Source organism: Carcharodon carcharias, chromosome 9, assembly GCF_017639515.1.
Source record: "Carcharodon carcharias isolate sCarCar2 chromosome 9, sCarCar2.pri, whole genome shotgun sequence".
NCBI classification, from domain to species: domain Eukaryota; kingdom Metazoa; phylum Chordata; class Chondrichthyes; order Lamniformes; family Lamnidae; genus Carcharodon; species Carcharodon carcharias.
Window position 1 is genome coordinate 155,312,157 of NC_054475.1, and position 18,747 is coordinate 155,330,903.

At 46.9% G+C, this 18,747-nt stretch overlaps 1 protein-coding gene across 1 annotated transcript; it reads right to left on the reverse strand.

Moving 5' to 3' along the window:
• Positions 1-128: 128 nt before the first annotated feature.
• Positions 129-15,709, reverse strand: LOC121281967 (membrane-associated progesterone receptor component 1-like). Its single transcript, XM_041195257.1, has 3 exons — positions 15,215-15,709; positions 3,718-3,873; positions 129-1,394 (listed from the first exon to the last, which is right to left on the reverse strand). The coding sequence occupies exons 1-3, from the start codon at positions 15,510-15,512 to the stop codon at positions 1,282-1,284; spliced, it is 567 nt and encodes a 188-aa protein (XP_041051191.1). The 5' UTR covers positions 15,513-15,709; the 3' UTR covers positions 129-1,281.
• Positions 15,710-18,747: the final 3,038 nt, after the last annotated feature.

Here is an 18,747-nt window from a genome sequence, read left to right on the forward strand (position 1 = left end):
CATAACCAAGACACTACTGTACCCTTAAGGATATCTACCAACTGTGCCAGAGGAGTCTTGATGAAAAATCACACTTCCCGTAAAATGTACTGCAACGGTTCTCACTTTTACACAATTAAATCAGCATGTTTTGAATTCCAAGTAACGACATTCTTTATTTCAGCAAAAGTAAACACGGATGCCTTTCAGTATCATCTGATGTGTATTTGTACAGATTCAATCATACTTTGTTAGTATGCAACATTTAACCTAGTTAGGCATACATTTACTGCAAACATGGGATTTGAATTTTTTTTTACAAAGCACATTTCTCTGAAGAGGACACACATCAGCCTTCCACTTGTGTCGGCTGTTGTACAAGGATTATAGAATGACATAGAAACAGGTCACCTTATCCCTACAATTAGAAAAACTACAGAAAAAAACATTCTGCTTTTTTTTGTTGGTTAACTACTGGAATGATTTCACATGCATATTAAAACGGTTTGCTTCATAGGCCCATTATTTTAAAGGGAATGTGGTTTTAACTGAGCTTGTTCCACATATTTCCCGCGAAACATGACCCTCAGAAAGTTATCCTGTTCAGATATTGCTATGTACTTCCACTGAGGCACTGCAACTGATAAGAAAGGCTCTGTTGCATTTACACAAGACAAGCAACATTTGAACAGAATTAACTGCTGACCTTACAGTAACTACACAGCTGTAAACTGGTGCTGCACATTTTTCTGGAACAAAAACACTGCTAGTTGCTCAACTTAAGCCAAATAAAGGTTAACTCAGCGGGAATGTGATTAATACTATTTGCTCGCATGAAAGGTAAACATCGACCCGCACTGGCCAAGCTGAATGGCCTGTTTCCCTGCTGTACCTTCAAGGCATTTCTCCAAACTTAATTTCTAGTGTGTAAAGGCCTTTGCCTTCTCCTATTAAAGAAATGAGGGAAAACATTGGTTACGTTTTCAAATTATCCTGACTGAATTGGGTAGCTTGATTATCAGACTAGGCTGCTCTGCCTTGGCTGGGATAAATAGTGTTACATTACAGTTTTACAATATTTACAGCTCAGTGCTGTTTTTAGAATGACATACCTCCCTCCATACAATTTATGCCACACCCTCACTCAATGCGCCACAAAACATCTGTCAAAGTGATGAGACTGAACAGTTGCAATAATCATGCCCTCCCCAACCCCACAGAAATCTTACTCCAAAAATTCAATACAAGGTTGTTGTTGCGTGATCAATTCTACAAAAATAGATCTCTTCAAACTGCAGAACTTCATTCCTTTTTCAATTCTTTAGCCTCTTTTCCATCTTTCGTATCTTCTTCATCCGTGTATTCTGTGGGTTCCTCTCCCGGTTTCAGGAGTTTTCCAACATAATAGTACTTCTCTGGAAAAGATTGGGAACCGAGAAAGCAAGCATGACTGTTAAAAGGTCTTTATTCAAACTGACTAAACATTCCAGTCTTAGGGAATGTCCCAAAAAAGGTGCAATTTAAGAGCACGGGGACACTGCATTGTGCCCCTAAGCAAAAAGAGAAGAGAGCGCACCCTCTATCTCACCCCGTTTCTCTGATAAATCACTCCATGGCCCACTCACAGCAGCGTGTGTGTTAGAGAAGATAACAACCCCACCCTCTCCGAGCTCACAATAAATTCGTTCTACACAGATCAAGTCAAACAAGCTGCATCAAGCCTTCGATCCCAGTAAACCACACCAGCCACAACAAAGACTTGGATTCTCAAAGCATTCCTTCCACAAACATTTTTGAAAATTCAAAGAGAAAAACTCAAGATTGGTAGTAATAAAGATAGTGAGAGAACAAAATATTCACTTTACTCATTTAAATCTGATGTGTATTTGTACCAATAGCAAATTTAGCAAAAACAAAACCCATGTTGTAAGAAAAACAGCTGCAGAATTAAGGTGATTTGAAGCATGGAGTACTGAGACAGAATAGATAGGAACAGATTGATTATGGAGTGTATAACATGTAGATACAAGAGAACCAAAAAAGGGATGCGAGGCTGTGAAATGCACTACCAGCGTTAGTCATTTTGTTTTTCCCAACTTCATTCCTTAAAAGAATGTGAAGGAGTGAAAAGATTCAATTTTAACAGGTTGCAAAGTGGGTGTTCCTTCCATGGTTGTATCCAGTTTTACACTAACCCTGAGGGTGGTTCATTCTTATTGGTGGAAGAAGTTTTAAGGGCTCCCACATGATAAGAACAGCTCATCAAACCCAGCAGACAGGGGTATCCCACTAGATGTCAGAGTGGAGGTCCAGTCTTCACTTACCAGGGCTGTCTGGATGACTACTGAAACCCTGCACCATCTGGTGCAGAGGCAGGAATGCCAGCACTAGTCAAGGCTCACTTTACTAGAATTAGTGATTGAAGCTGAAACCAAGTCAATATTTAAGGATGTAGTAACTTAAGTGGTTGTAATTGCAATGGGAATCTCAACAGGATTTTGATGATAGAGTGAGAAACCAAGCAACAGAGTTGCTAACACAATATGCTTAAAAAGCTGAAAGGCCAGAGTTCATTTCCAAAAATGAATTGGTATTAGTAAAATTAGTTGATATCTAAAACTTGTGTTGTTAGGTTGAGCTGTAAAGTAGATTTATCCAATTTACAATGTGCAAGTATAAGTATTTGCCAAAATATTGAGAACTACATAGCTATATGAAAAGAAAACACACTTTATCTGCTTCGGTATTAGAAGCTGGAAACACTACCAGTCTTCTTTTTCTGAGGATTGCAGAAGGAGTATTAGCTGTTAAAGATGAATGCTCTCATTGCTTCATAATCTCTTCTGTGGTGTAAGGCTCTTTATCTCTTCTGTACAGAGACTTCCATCCTCTAATTGGATTCTGAACTTTAGAGGTTTTACTGGAAGTCTAAGGAGCCCAAGCACAAGTTAAAATTCAGACCATTCTGTGAATGTAGCAATTTCATCACTTGTAGCACTGGTTTTGGTATTTATCGAAGCCAAGTACATAACTCTGTTACATATAAGAACCTAAGAAATAAGAGCAGGAATAGGCCATACAGTCCCTCCAAACTTTTTCTGCCATTTAATAAGATTATTACTGATCACTGACCTCAACTTCACTTTCCTACACTATCCCCATATCCCTTGATCCCTTAAGTATCCAAAAATTTAAACCTTTTGTACATTTGCCTCCTCCACAATGTTAACTATAACATTCATGTCTTCCTCAATAAACAGGGCACAGGCAGGAGAATCAACCAAATGATGTTAAATAAAGTATCACAACTTAGTGACAACTAAAAGAAAACTCAGTTTATGATGATGAATATTCTCCCATTCCAGGAAAGGAAGCAAATGCCAAAGGTATTACATCTCTACTGGTAAGATTCTGGAGCATTAAATGTACAGTTGAACGGTCAAAACCTTTTAAGAGTTGGATCTGCAATCCTTAAGGATTTGCAATAGGAAGCTGGCATTTTTCATTAGATTCTATCCGGAGGTATTTGTAAACAAATGAATTTTTTAATACACTGTGGAGTGAGAAAACATTACGCAGAGGTTTTATAGTTGTACAACAGAACAGAGCTTAATTACGTCTATGGTTCCTCCTCTCTTCTACATTTCCCTGGATTTGAAACGAGAAATTAGAGTCCCCTGGCCTAGACAACACAAATGGAGGTTCAGGCTTCCATCACCAAACAATGAGAATACTTACGGGTGAACTGCATCTCCCACTCCTGAAGGCTTTCCAGCTGCATGGCATTGAGGTCAGACAAGTCATCATATTCGTCCTTCAGTGCCTCCTTATCCAGGCAGAATGTAGCAAGGCCTCTCGATGCATCTCTTCCAGCAAAAATGCCATAAGGACCCTCTAGGCAAAAAAAATAATTTATTAATGCAATTGTATCCCCTCTCGAACACTTCTTTCTTTACAAAAGGTTCTGGGACACGGGGAAATGGCCTCACAGGAAACATAGGCATAGCCCCATGGCAATTAATTAGAGCATAATTGTATGGATTAGAAATTGTAGGAGTTCTTTTTCAGCCTACAGTTATTTTTTAATAGAGAGGAATCAACTAAATAACATGAAATTGAGAATCATAACTGAGACAACTGAAAAAACTCAGTTCTTCCAGGAAGCAAGGCCACACATGCTTAAACATAAATAATATTTGAGTCAGATGGATGAAATTTTCTTCTGACATTCAAATTTTCTAATCTCTGGCCTTGAAATTTTGCTGAGATATTAATATGGAACGGCTAGCATGCCACTGGAAATCCCAGTCTGCTATGGTAACAGAGATGCTAAGTCAGTCCCATTAACCAGACCAATGCCAAAATCTGACTGCACATTTTCAAGTCTTGAGCTTTTACTTTTAACTGTTAATGGTATGTATTTTAAAGATCTTACTTGTATTTTGCCATAGTAAGTAGTCACATATGTTGCATTATTGGTTAGGTGATGTGAGATGTTGCCAATGGCAGAAAACAGTCATTATGAAACAATGTTTTTGTTTGTTTTGTACTTGAATTCTGTCTTCATCTCGCTCTCTGTCTTTCACATGCTTGTGTCTGTTAGATCTGTTTTCATCCATCATTCTTTGGAAGAATATTATACCATATGAACAATTCTCAGTTATCAGTTTACCTATCAGACTCTAAATGGGATGGGTTCCGGTTGCTGCAATCCCTGTTCCTACTTCCAGTCACCTAACATGGGCATTGCAGAAAGGTCAATCTAATTGCTACAGCCAACCATGCCCCAGTCCACCTATATTTACTTCTGGTTGCTTGTCAGAAAAATGGGTTGTGGGTGGGGAGAGGAAGGGAAGAAGAACAGGAACAGGTATGGCAAGAAATAAAAAAATTGGAAGTGGTCTTCCAAGGAGCAATAGCAAAGTACTCAATGCCAGTGTAGTCCAATCAATGATCAAGTAGTCAGGAAGGTACCAGGCTGCATCAGTACCAAGTCACACAACAGCTGAGCAAATCAGGCCTCAAAGAGCATTAGTTCTTGGAGGCGAGGCAAGATTTTAAGTTGACAGAGCAGCTAATCCATTACGAGGTGAAGAACGTGAAACACGAGAAATAGAAAGCTTAAAATAAAACTAAACAATCACATGGAAAGAATGGTTGGAAAGTACAGGCATAAAATAATGGGGGAGTCTAACTGGCCGACAGTATCATGTGCTGAGCATGGACCAATCAGCAACACAATAGGAACTGGAAGATAGCACATTTACAAAAACATTGTGGTCATTGAATTGTTGCAGCACAGAAGAAAGCCGTTCACCCATCATGTTCATGCTGGCTCTCCTGAGGAGCAATCCACATACTGCCACTTCCCTGCTCTCTCCCCACATCCCTGCATATTCCTCCTTTCCAGATATTTAGAAGAATGTACGGCACAGGAGGCCACTCTGCCCATCGTGTCCGCACCAGCAGAAAAACAAGCCCCTAAACCTAATCCCATTTTCCAGCATTTGTTCCATAGCCCTGGCGGTTTCGGGACTTACTGCTCTTCATTTGTTCCCCATAGAAAACATTCTCTTCCAAGGAAACAAAAGCAATTCAGCGTGACGCAGTTTGAGGTGCTGAGCTGTAACAGATAGTCTAACATTACTTAAAATGCACATCCACTTTTGATGGAGCTCTTTGTGCATTGAGAGTTGGGAGCTCCTGCTGGTAAAGCTTCGACACTTAACATTAAGCATCAACAGCAGCCAGAAAGCAGCAGACAAGCCTGCTGTGAGCCAGACCACTCCATTCCACCCACTCCTCCCTCTACCAAGGAGGATTTTTCAGCTCCTTATCAGTGATTGCTCTAGCTAAATGTGAAAAATCAATTGACAGGGGAGGGGAAATTATATTCTTAAGAGAAAAAACAAGCTTTCCTGATTATCAGCAGGTGGATTTTGCATTAAATAGCCTTATCTTCAACCCTTAGTCTTTGATGCGTCTCATCTGGGTCAGTCTTGAGGATACAACTGAACAGTCGTTTGGCAGCACAGAACATATATTGCTGAAAAAAAAGACATGCTGTTTGAGCTTTTTGTTTTGTACTCATCAGGACAGTTCACAAGAATTCCAATTGTAAAGGGAACAACAATTTATACTGCATAAGAAGGGTGCTGATTGGTTGGCAAATGGACCCTGATTGGTAGAGGAGTTGCCATGGAGAATGCACCAGGGAATGGCTGCCGCCCAACCTTTAGATTAGTTGAAAAAGGCACAATGCATGGACATGCTCCTTCTGTTCTGCAAAGGACAGGGCCGTGTGTGTGAAACAAAAACAAAAATACCTGGAAAAACTCAGCAGGTCTGACAGCATCTAAGGAGAGGAACACAGTTAACGTTTCGAGTCCGTATGACTCTTCAACAGGACTAAGGAAAAATAGACAAGCGGTGAAATATAAGCTGGTTTAATGGGGGGGGGTGGGACAAGTAGAGCTGGATAGAGGGCCAGTGATAGGTGGAGATAACCAAAAGATGTCATAGACAAAAGGACAAAGAGGTGTTGAAGCTGGTGATATTAGCTAAGGAATGTGATAATAAAGGTACAGATAGCCCTAGTGGGGTTGGGGTGGGGGGAAGGGATTGAAATAGGCTAAAAGGCAAAGATAAAACAATGGATGGAAATACATTTAAAAAGAATGGAAATAGGTGGGAAAAGAAAATCTATATAAATTATTGGAAAAAAGGGGGATCAGAAAGGGGGTGGGGATGGAGGAGAGAGTTCATGATCTAAAATTGTTGAACTCAATATTCAGTCCGGAAGGCTGTAAAGTGCCTAGTCGGAAGACGAGGTGCTGTTCCTCCAGTTTGCGTTGAGCTTCACCGGAACAATGCAGGAGGCCAAGGACGGATGTGAGCATGAGAGTGGGGTGGAGTGTTGAAATGGCAAGCGACAGGGAGGTCTGGGTCATGCTTGCGGACAGGCCGAAGCTGTTCCGCAAAGCGGTCACCCAGTCTGTGTTTGGTCTCTCCAATGTAGAGGAAACCGCATTAGGAGCAGCGAATGCAGTAGACTAAATTGAGGGAAGTGAAAGTGAAATGCTGCTTCACTTGAAAGGAGTGTCTGGGCCCTTGGACAGTGGGGAGAGGGGAAGTAAAGGGACAGGTGTTGCACCTTCTGCGGTTGCATGGGAAGGTGCCGTAGGAGGGGCTTGAGGTGTAGGGGGTGATGGAGGAGTGGACCAGGGTGTCCCGGAGGGAACGATCCCTGCGGAATGTCACCAGGATGGTTGAAGGGAAGATGTGTTTGGTGGTGGCATCATGCTGGAGTTGGCAGAAATGGCGGAGGATGATCCTTTGAATGCGGAGGCTGGTAGGATGATAAGTGAGGTCAAGGGGGACCCTATCATGGTTCTGGGAGGGAGAAGAAGGTGCGAGGGCGGATGTGCGGGAGATGGGCTGGACACGGTTGAGGGCCCTGTCAACCACCGTGGGTGGAAAACCTCTACATTGGAGAGACCAAACGCAGACTAGGTGACCGCATTGTGGAACACCTTAGGCCTGTCCACAAGCATGACCCAGACCTCGCTGTTGCTTGCCATTTCAACACTCCACCCTACTCTCATGCCCACATGTCCGTCCTTGGCCTGTTCCAGTGAAGCTCAATGCAAACTGGAGGAACAGCACCTCATCTTCCGGCTAGGCACTTTATAGCCTTCTGGACTGAATATTGAGTTCAACAATTTTAGATCATGAACTCTCTCCTCCATCCCCACCCCCTTCCGATCTCCCCCCACCCCCCAACACTTTTCCAATAATTTTATAGATTTTTCTTTTCCCACCTATTTCCATTAGTTTTAAATGTTTTTCCATCCATTGTTTTACCTTTGCCTTTTAGCCTATTTCGATCCCTTCCCCCCACCCCACCCCCACTAGGGCTATCTGTACCTTTATTATCACATTCCTTAGATAATATCACCAGCTTCAACACCTCTTTGTCCTTTTGTCTATGACATCTTTTGGTTATCTCCACCTATCACTGGCCCTCTATCCAGCTCTACTTGTCGCAACCCCCATTAAACCAGCTTATATTTTACCTCTTCTATTTTTCCTTAGTTCTGTCCAAGAGTCATACGGACTCGAAATGTTAACTGTGTTCCTCTCCGCAGATGCTGTCAGAACTGCTGAATTTTTCCAGGTATTTTTGTTTTTGTTTTGGATTTCCAGCATCCGCAGTTTTTTTGCTTTTATCCGTTTGTGAATATATGTAGCTTCTAGCATTCATAAGTGAGCCACACTGTGAATCCGACCGATAATCAAATTGATTTTCAATGTAATTCTGAGCACAATCAGGATGTCCAATCACATCTATTGTTGGACGCCATGTTGAGTTTTGCGAGCATGGGCTGGTTGGGTATGATGTTATGCCAGGTATGTAGGCTGTACATCCCAACAACTGGATTTCATGTATAACAATGCATGGGTTTATCCAGTTACCGTATTAACCCACCTCCAGGTGTTACAGAAAGAAAAGCTGGGCAAACACAAGAGTTTTATCTTTAAACATTACCTCATTTCCTCTGCCATTATCTTGTGCATTTTCCAATAGCCAGCACTAAAGCAGTACTGATAGAGGAAAGAAACGGATAGCGTGCTCCCCTCCAAGTGGACAGAGGAGCAGATGGAGAAGTAGTATTTAAAGTAATTCCTAACATGATCTCAAACCATGAGGAGTACGCCTCCAGAAGGGAATGTTACTGAATTTTAGTGGGGTTAATCAGAAAGATTAAAAGGAAATGCAGCCAGTTACAAAAACTGAAACACCACAAGAAAGTCCACCAGGATGAGATGGAGGGGATAACACAGAGATAAAAACAAAAAACTGCGGATGCTGGAAATCCAAAACAAAAACAGAATTACCTGGAAAAACTCAGCAGGTCCTCCGCCGATGCTGCCAGACCTGCTGAGTTTTTCCAGGTAATTCTGTTTTTGTTTTGGAGGGGATAACAGATGCTCCTTACTGTGCAGTTCAAGGCAATGACACAACTCAGTCCAAGGCAACTTTGCTAGATCTGATGTAGCAAGAGCGGCTATATTAGGTCCTATTTTTAGATCTAACCAATTTATTCTTTTACATGCTAAAACATGTTGGGTTTGCTAAGCTGGGCGACTGATTACTCTAGCTAACATCACAGTAAATTTTACAAGTGCAACGGTTCGCCACATCTCAATACCTGAAGTTATATCCAAGCAGATTTAGGCATACCAATGTACCGGATTAAATAAAGGTGCCAGTCTGTCTAATTTATTTCAGCTATAGGTGGATCAAAATACTTAATTACCGTATGTACGTAAGAAAAAGATAGAGAACTGAAACACCATGAAATTACGTGATTAAACAACCATGCTGGCAGACTCCATATTGCAATCAACTGAATTTATTTTGAATAGTGTGTATAGGTCAGAGCCCATTTTTAGCCATTAGCTGCAGCGCCTGAACAATTCAAACAGATCCTCAGACTAGCACACAGAAGCAGACAGAGTAAAACTGTTAAACAAGGGGAACAAAGCTATCAGCATTTGCTGATCAGGGAATTGCTCCTCAAAGAAGTACGGTAAGGGAAATCCATTGGCCTACACCAAAATTACTTTCAAGCACTGCCATGTGTATTTCTGGTACCGGTGATGGCCCATACACAGATGCTTATCAGGAATTGCGAGCTTACTAGCTCAGTGATGCATTCCTGTTCACAACAGCTGATGATCAAAGATCAGCTGACATTTTATAATGATCGTATCCAAAGCTTACTGGTTTAAATGAGAATCTGAAGCAAATAATCAAAGCCCTGTTAGAAAGAATGTACTACGGTCATATACCAATCACTAACTCTCATATTTCTACCGTTAAATGTGATTATCCAAAAGAATTCCAAACATCCTTATAAAAATGTAGTAACTATCCCTGTCATCTTCATTTCTACATACTTTCCAAGTACCCTTGAATAACTAATGTCTGCTCTTAAAAGGTCAATGAGAGACATAAACAGCAGGGCCTGTTTTGGAATAAAGCTAGGGTCTAAATGCCAAAATTACACAAACAGGAACAAGAGCTGGGGGTGGGGGGGGGTAACCAAAGCACTGCTGAAGTAACAGTGTATACACTAACATTCTCAAAGATTAGCTGTGATCACTGATTATTTGGGAGAGTTTGCAATGAGTAATTAGTAACGCAACCAGTATTTCATAAGCTGTTCACAAACAAGGCCAGACTGAATAAGACCAGACAGTTTTAAAATTATTCCTTCCAAATTTAGCTCTACCAAACAGTACAGGCTGAAACAGAGAATGTGAGTGCTCCAATGTTCATCAGGGATCTGTTGAATGGACAGGATACTAATCTAAACAAAATTAAATTGCAAACAGGAAGAAATGTGCTCCAACACCCTGAACATGAATGCAAATAAAGGCCCACAGCCACTACTCCAAACAATGATTTCTAACTCTTACTAAGTAAAAGTAATTTTTGAAGAGCTTGAGGAAAGTCACAAAAAATGTTTTTTTTCCACCATTCAACCTCAGCAGCACACTTTCACTGTAGTCCTTGATCTCTTCTTTCTTCCCCCACATTAACCCAAGAACTCCACCCAATTATTTTTAAACCATTTACAAGGTTTTTGGGGGGGGGGGGGATTTTTTTTCTACAAGTCTATTCTCCCAACTTTCTTAACCTTTCCTAAATTTCAATGAGCCCCACCTCTTACTTGCTACATTCAACTTTGTCAACCCTTTCATACAGGAATTTTTCACGGCGAGCAACATCTCAAGATGGTGAGTCAAGCTGTAATGCTAGAACTCCCAGTCCTCTGGCAGGATATTATTATTTTGCACTGTAACCAGCTGCTTACAATGCAGCACCACCTAGAAGCTAACTCCAGGATGGTGGTGGGGGGTGGGGAAGATGCAGACAAAAAAAACAATTCAAACTATAAGAGACCAAACAAAGAACTGGCTTGATTATATGTGGGGAACAGTAAGAAAATGATAGCACGTGCAAACGCTAGGATGTAGTGTGCTAGTTCTGGTAACAATCTTTGCTACACAACATTTTTGCCATCACATTGAGAAAGAGGCAAGCAATCTGTGCAATTGTGTACATCACAACAATCTTTTTCTAGTCTGTGTCATGAAACTGACTTACCTTTCGCACAGGGTGGGGTGCGTTTCCCAGGTGGAGGCCAAGGACTGTGATCCCTGTCAAGCTATAAATTTTAGTCCATGCGGCAGTGTGCGGCAGGACCTATGGCTGTGCATGCTTTGTCCTGGTTTCTCCTCTTGTGGTTGAAGGGCTTGGCCATCCAAACAGCAGCGTGCCTGCATGGAAAACCTGAACACGATGCCCAGTATGGCGTCGCAAAAAGTGGGAGTCCCAAGACGCAGGGAGGAACCACTGGGGAATGCCCACAGAGAAGAAGAAAACCACCGGGGAAGGACCCAAAAGAAGATCCAGGCAGCGAAAGAGATGCTGTGTACTCGCTCCATACAGGTCGGGTTCACAGAAGCCCTAGAGAACTGAAAAGGCAGAAGATCCATTGACTCTGTGCTGCAGGCCACTGGGGCAAAGGCAACCAGCTGCGTTCTGCTTGGTGTAGCTGAAGAGCTGGAACCGAGCTCGTGAGTAGGTGCTGGAGTGCAGCTTCGGGAAGCCAGGCGAAGTAATCTCAGGAGAAGAGATAAAACCAGATGAGCAGTCATTGAGGCAGTGACTCAAGTTGGAGCGACTTTTGGAGGGATTTCAGAGGCTAGATCCTCATGAATGAAGGCTTGAAATCCCTCACAAGGGAATCAGAGTTTTAACGAGATTATGTAACTCAGTGGACACTGACATCTGGGTGGATGGGTTGCTGAGAAATCCGTGGGATCGATCTCGGTTACATATGGCATTTATGGTGCAGTATAGTGCGTTTGGCCAAGGTTTGCCTGTTAATTCACATGTACCTCGTGTTAATTTTAAATGTAGCAGCATAAGGTAGATATTGTAAATAGTTTTACTTTGCTGAATTCGTATTGTAAAGTTTCTTCTGGTTTGTGTCAAACTGTGGAATTTTGAGCCTTTATTCTCTTAGTAAGTACCTGGGATCTCAAACTTTGTCTAAAAAATGTTACTGGTTCCTAAATTTGGGGATCTGATCCAAGATCATAAGTATTTCTGAAGGGGAAATGGGAAAATAACAGGCAGAACAAAAGAAATTGACAGGCAGAAAATCAGTTTATTCAGTAAGGCTGCTCCAACCATGATGGTCTGAGCATCATGACTAAACACTTCTTTGTTCCACCACTTGCCACCCCCAAGCCTCCCCCATGTAATCTGAAAGTGTGGTAAGAGCTGCAAAGGCTGTTAAATATTTCTCAAGTTTACAAACAGTCCCGCAATCACGCGTGCACTGTTGGCAAACCCTGAAAATGTCTTACAAACAAATATTAACTTCTTAAAAAATTTGCATTTATATTCAACACTTTTCACAACCTCAGGATGTCTCAAATGTGCTTTACAGCCAATGAAGTACTTTTGAAGAGGCCGCTGTTGCAATGTAGGAAACGTGGCAGCCAATTTGTACACAACCAAACTCCATGAACAATTTGAAAATGACCAGATCATCTGTTTTAACATTTCACCTGAGAGCACATTTATTACCTCACCCAAATCTGAATTATAAATTAACATCAAGTTATAATACACACTGACAAGATAAAACTACCACTTAGAATGGAAAATAATCATCATATCTAAAACCTATCACAAGAGTGCAGGGTGCAGTGGAGAGAAGGGGCATGGACAAAGAAATGGGGCAGGGAGAACAGCAGGAGCAGAGCAATAGGGGCAGGAACAGAAGAGGGCATGGGGGTAGAGCAACATGGCAGGAGGCAGAATGGACAGGCTGAGGCAGGGAGAAAGGCTGGGGAAAGAGCAACAGAGGTGGCGGCAGAGGCAAGGCAGAGAGGAGGGCGGGGCGGAGAGGAGGGCAGGACGGCAGAGGGTGGAGAGGAGGGCAGGACGGCAGAGGGTGGAGGGGAGGGCAGGACGGCAGAGGGTGGAGGGGAGGGCAGGGCGGCAGAGGGCGAGGGGAGGGCAGGGCGGCAGAGGGCGAGGGGAGGGCAGGGCGGCAGAGGGCGAGGGGAGGGCAGGGCGGCAGAGGGCGAGGGGAGGGCAGGGCGGCAGAGGGCGAGGGGAGGGCAGGGCGGCAGAGGGCGAGGGGAGGGCAGGGCGGCAGAGGGCGAGGGGAGGGCAGGGCGGCAGAGGGCGAGGGGAGGGCAGGGCGGCAGAGGGCGAGGGGAGGGCAGGGCGGCAGAGGGCGAGGGGAGGGCAGGGCGGCAGAGGGCGAGGGGAGGGCAGGGCGGCAGAGGGCGAGGGGAGGGCAGGGCGGCAGAGGGCGAGGGGAGGGCAGGGCGGCAGAGGGCGAGGGGAGGGCAGGGCGGCAGAGGGCGAGGGGAGGGCAGGGCGGCAGAGGGCGAGGGGAGGGCAGGGCGGCAGAGGGCGAGGGGAGGGCAGGGCGGCAGAGGGCGAGGGGAGGGCAGGGCGGCAGAGGGCGAGGGGAGGGCAGGGCGGCAGAGGGCGAGGGGAGGGCAGGGCGGCAGAGGGCGAGGGGAGGGCAGGGCGGCAGAGGGCGAGGGGAGGGCAGGGCGGCAGAGGGCGAGGGGAGGGCAGGGCGGCAGAGGGCGAGGGGAGGGCAGGGCGGCAGAGGGCGAGGGGAGGGCAGGGCGGCAGAGGGCGAGGGGAGGGCAGGGCGGCAGAGGGCGAGGGGAGGGCAGGGCGGCAGAGGGCGAGGGGAGGGCAGGGCGGCAGAGGGCGAGGGGAGGGCAGGGCGGCAGAGGGCGAGGGGAGGGCAGGGCGGCAGAGGGCGAGGGGAGGGCAGGGCGGCAGAGGGCGAGGGGAGGGCAGGGCGGCAGAGGGCGAGGGGAGGGCAGGGCGGCAGAGGGCGAGGGGAGGGCAGGGCGGCAGAGGGCGAGGGGAGGGCAGGGCGGCAGAGGGCGAGGGGAGGGCAGGGCGGCAGAGGGCGAGGGGAGGGCAGGGCGGCAGAGGGCGAGGGGAGGGCAGGGCGGCAGAGGGCGAGGGGAGGGCAGGGCGGCAGAGGGCGAGGGGAGGGCAGGGCGGCAGAGGGCGAGGGGAGGGCAGGGCGGCAGAGGGCGAGGGGAGGGCAGGGCGGCAGAGGGCGAGGGGAGGGCAGGGCGGCAGAGGGCGAGGGGAGGGCAGGGCGGCAGAGGGCGAGGGGAGGGCAGGGCGGCAGAGGGCGAGGGGAGGGCAGGGCGGCAGAGGGCGAGGGGAGGGCAGGGCGGCAGAGGGCGAGGGGAGGGCAGGGCGGCAGAGGGCGAGGGGAGGGCAGGGCGGCAGAGGGCGAGGGGAGGGCAGGGCGGCAGAGGGCGAGGGGAGGGCAGGGCGGCAGAGGGCGAGGGGAGGGCAGGGCGGCAGAGGGCGAGGGGAGGGCAGGGCGGCAGAGGGCGAGGGGAGGGCAGGGCGGCAGAGGGCGAGGGGAGGGCAGGGCGGCAGAGGGCGAGGGGAGGGCAGGGCGGCAGAGGGCGAGGGGAGGGCAGGGCGGCAGAGGGCGAGGGGAGGGCAGGGCGGCAGAGGGCGAGGGGAGGGCAGGGCGGCAGAGGGCGAGGGGAGGGCAGGGCGGCAGAGGGCGAGGGGAGGGCAGGGCGGCAGAGGGCGAGGGGAGGGCAGGGCGGCAGAGGGCGAGGGGAGGGCAGGGCGGCAGAGGGCGAGGGGAGGGCAGGGCGGCAGAGGGCGAGGGGAGGGCAGGGCGGCAGAGGGCGAGGGGAGGGCAGGGCGGCAGAGGGCGAGGGGAGGGCAGGGCGGCAGAGGGCGAGGGGAGGGCAGGGCGGCAGAGGGCGAGGGGAGGGCAGGGCGGCAGAGGGCGAGGGGAGGGCAGGGCGGCGGGGGGGGGAGGGGAGGGCAGGGCGGCGGGGGTGGGGGGAGGGGAGGGCAGGGCGGCGGGGGTGGGGGGAGGGGAGGGCAGGGCGGCGGGGGTGGGGGGAGGGGAGTGCAGGGCGGTGGGGGGGGAGGGGAGTGCAGGGCGGTGGGGGGGTGGGGGGGGAGGGGAGTGCAGGGCGGTGGGGGGAGGAGAGGGCAGGGCGGCACAGACGGCGGGGAGGACAGGGCAGGGCAGGGCAGCACAGGGCGCCGGGGCAGGTGGGCAGGGTGGGGTGGGGTGGGAAGAAAGCGACAAATTTTCACAACGTCCGCGGTCAATTGTCTCCGTACCGTGTCCGTAGAATTTCTTTCCTTTGGTGACATCAAAGACTTTGCCATTGACGGCGATGAGGATCCGCGGGTTCACTTCGCCGTCATATTCCCGCATCTCGGCCGGGGTGAAGTCCCCCCGGAGCCGCGGCAGCTCCTCTTGGCGATCCGCGGGTTCGGCCTCAGGCGGCCGTTCCCCCCGCACGATCTTGTAGAGGAGGAATAGGCAGAGGAAAAGAAGGCTGACGTTCAGCGGGCTGGTGAAGATTTCTTGCAAAACTCCGGGCCCAACCGAACTCTGCACTGTTTCCTCCGCCATCTTAGCACCGCTGGTCTGAACCGGAGACAGAGAAACGCACCCCCTATCCTGGAGGACCAGTAGTCGCACCCTCCCCTATTCTGGCGGACCTGTAACCCCACCTCCTATCCTGGAGGACCAGTAACCGCATCCCTTATCCTGGAGGATCAGCGACTCCATTCACTCTCCCGGAGGACCAGTTACCGCACCCTACTCTGGCGGACCAGTAACCCCGCCTACTAGCCTGGAGAACCAGTAACTGCGCCCCTCTCCTGGAGGACCAGTAACCCCACCACATACCCTGGAGGGCCAGAAACCGCGCACCTGTCCAGGAGAGCCAGTAAGGGCTCCCCCTACCCTGGAGGATCAGTAACCGCTCCCTCTTGCCTGGATGAACAATATCACTGCCCCCTAAACCTGGAGGACCAGTATAAGAAAAGCAAACCACTGCGGATGCTGGAAATCTGAAACAAAAGCAGAAACTGCTGGGAAAGCTCAATAGGTCTGACAGCATCTGTGGAGAGAGAAACAGGGTTAAGGTTTCGAGTCTGTATGACTCTTCTTCAACATTTCTACTTCCCTTTAGCTCTGAAGAAGTCATACAGACTCAATACGTTAATTCTGTTTCTCTCTCCACAGATTCTGTCAGACCTGCTGAGTTTTTTTCCAGCATTTTCTGTTTCTATTTCAGATTTCCAGCATCTGCAGTATTTTGCTTTTATAGAAGTAGAAATGTGATGGACTTTATACTGCTTAAGAGGCCGTGGAGCAGATGGAGCAAAATAAGGTTAGGGATAGATGGGTGCTAAGGAGAAATTTGACAAAGGTGTCACGGACACAGGACAGTGGTAGTGTTAAAGACTAAAGAAGGTGCTGATAGTGGCATAAAAGTAAGATAGCAGAATATGTTAATGGAAAAACAAGGGTGGGCACTCTGAAAGCAAAACATAAAAACAGGTGATGGATGGCCTGGGGAGGGGGTTGCTGGGGAAAAGGGTATTTTTAAAAAAATGAATAAATAAATAAAATTTAAAAATCGATTAAAAAAGGGGTAAAGATGGTCTGAAGTTGTTGAACTCAATGTTAAGCTTGGAAGGCTGTAAAGTGCCTAGCCAGAAGAGGAGGCACTGTTCCTCCAGTTTGTGTTGGGCTTCACTGGATCATTGCAGCAGGCCAAGGACAGACATATGCACATGAGAGCAAGATGATGTGTTGAAATGGCAAGGGACATGAATGTCTGGGTCCTGCTTGTGAACGGAATGAAGGTGTTCTATAAAACCTTGTTGCTGGAGGACCAGTAACCGCACCCCATATCCTGGAGAACCAGTATCAGTGCATCCTCTCTTGGAGGACCAGTAACTGCACCCATTGCACTGCTCTTTACCCTGGAGGACCTGTAAATGCACCCACTGCACCTCCTCTACCCAGGAGGACCAATAACCTCACCCCCTACATAGGAGGACCAGCAACCATGCCAAATGAATCACCGCCTAACAGTGAGGACCAGTAAACGTGCTCACTGCACCTCTCCTACCCAGTAGGGCCAGTAACTGCATCCCCTATTAAGGAGGACCAGGAACCATGCCCACTGCACTTCCCCCCACCCTGGAAGACCAGGGACCGGGATCCTTATGCAGAAGAGTCATGCGGACTCAAAACGTTAACTGCTTCTCTCTTCTCAGATGCTTCCAAACCTGCTGAGCTTTTCTAGCATTTTCTGTTTTTATTTCAGATTTCCAACATCTGCAGTATTTTACTTTTATATTAACTGAGCCCCCTACCCAAGCGGACCAGGAACTGCACCCACTGCATTGGCCCCTATCCAGGAGGACCAGAAACTGCACATACCCTATCCAGGAGGACCAGGAACTGTGCCCACTGCACTGCCCCTACCCAGGAGAGCCAGTAGCGGCGCCCATCATGTTAACAATGACCTGAGAGAGTGTGTTTTAACTGCTTAACAAGTCTCTGGGCACTAAAGCAATGATCATCTGGTGTGATGATTTGATGCCTCAAGGACCCTTGCTGCATGAGTGAGTAATTGGACAGTGAAAAAACTGCAGGCCATAGTCTGGTAGTTAGACCAAAGCAGGGCACATCCCACTGCAAACTTGAATCTGATCTCAGCCTCTGTGCACAATAGCTGGATATTCACATGTGCTGTTAGTTTGTTGTTAATACAAATGGAATTCTTTCATAAATAATGTGATAAATAATGTCATTCTTCAATGATCTCCACTAGCTTCGACATTTAAGGAAACCCTTGTTTGATTCCCAGCAATTTTCTAGTCATATTAAGTGTATTATCTGGATTTATCTGAGTCATATTCAGGGTGAGGGTTGAAGAGGTTGAAATCAACTTGAGCAAAGACATCAGCCAAGCATTGCTATACATTCTTCAGTGCATTCCTTTATTGGCAAAAATCTATGATGCTACTTATAAAAATATTTGTTCTGCTTTTGGTCTTGAGAATGTAAGATAGATCAGCTCAATTGATGACTGTAATATGGAATCCCAAAACATTACCTTCCCTCACACCTCTTCAATAAAATGGGAAGATACTGGAGAAAGATCATTACTAAATTATTTTATTCATAGTATAAGAAAATGAGTTACTCTGTCTGTGACTTCTCTTAGTACATCCATCAGCTGTTGCCATTTTGTTGTGTTGACATTACCCCTTTAGCAATTGTCTGTATTGGTAAGCTAATATTAAAACTAATACTTTGTTAATTTGTTATTTTATTTTGCAGTTTAAAAAAAGAACTACGGTCAAACTTCACTATAAATATTCAAGATTAGTAAAATAACTCTAAGTAGAGGCCAGTTGTGTTAAGGTGTAATTTTGTTGGAATGGCATGAGTGTGTATTTTGTGGGCAAAACAAACTTTGGTTTTCTTTTACCTACAGCCCTAAATGAAGTACAGGACTAATGGATAAACTGCTATTACCTACTGGACAATAATTACCATTGAGGACATGAGTATTGCAATGAATATGTGGAACAGCTTAAAATGATCATCTTTGATCTAGATAATGACATCAGAGTCCAAAAAGAGCCAAGAATCTCTCCTTTTGTGATTTAACAAAATTACTGCTCATCACAATAAGAAAATTGAGGCAATCATATATCAATTATGGGATGAGCAATTTTTTGAATATTGGATAGATGTCAAAACGTAGCATCTTACCAGTCTGTATTTCTGATTGCTTCTAATCTGAGAAAACAATATGTAGGTTTCTTTCATATTGCAT

Coding starts and splice junctions, on each gene's coding strand:
- LOC121281967 (XM_041195257.1), bottom strand. CDS start 15,512: ATGGCGGAGGAAACAGTGCAGAGTTCGGTTGGGCCCGGAGTTTTGCAA. Junction 3,874..15,214: donor AAAGAAATTCTACGGACACG/GTACGGAGACAA, acceptor TTTTTTGCCTAG/AGGGTCCTTATGGCATTTTT. Junction 1,395..3,717: donor GTGGGAGATGCAGTTCACCC/GTAAGTATTCTC, acceptor AATCTTTTCCAG/AGAAGTACTATTATGTTGGA.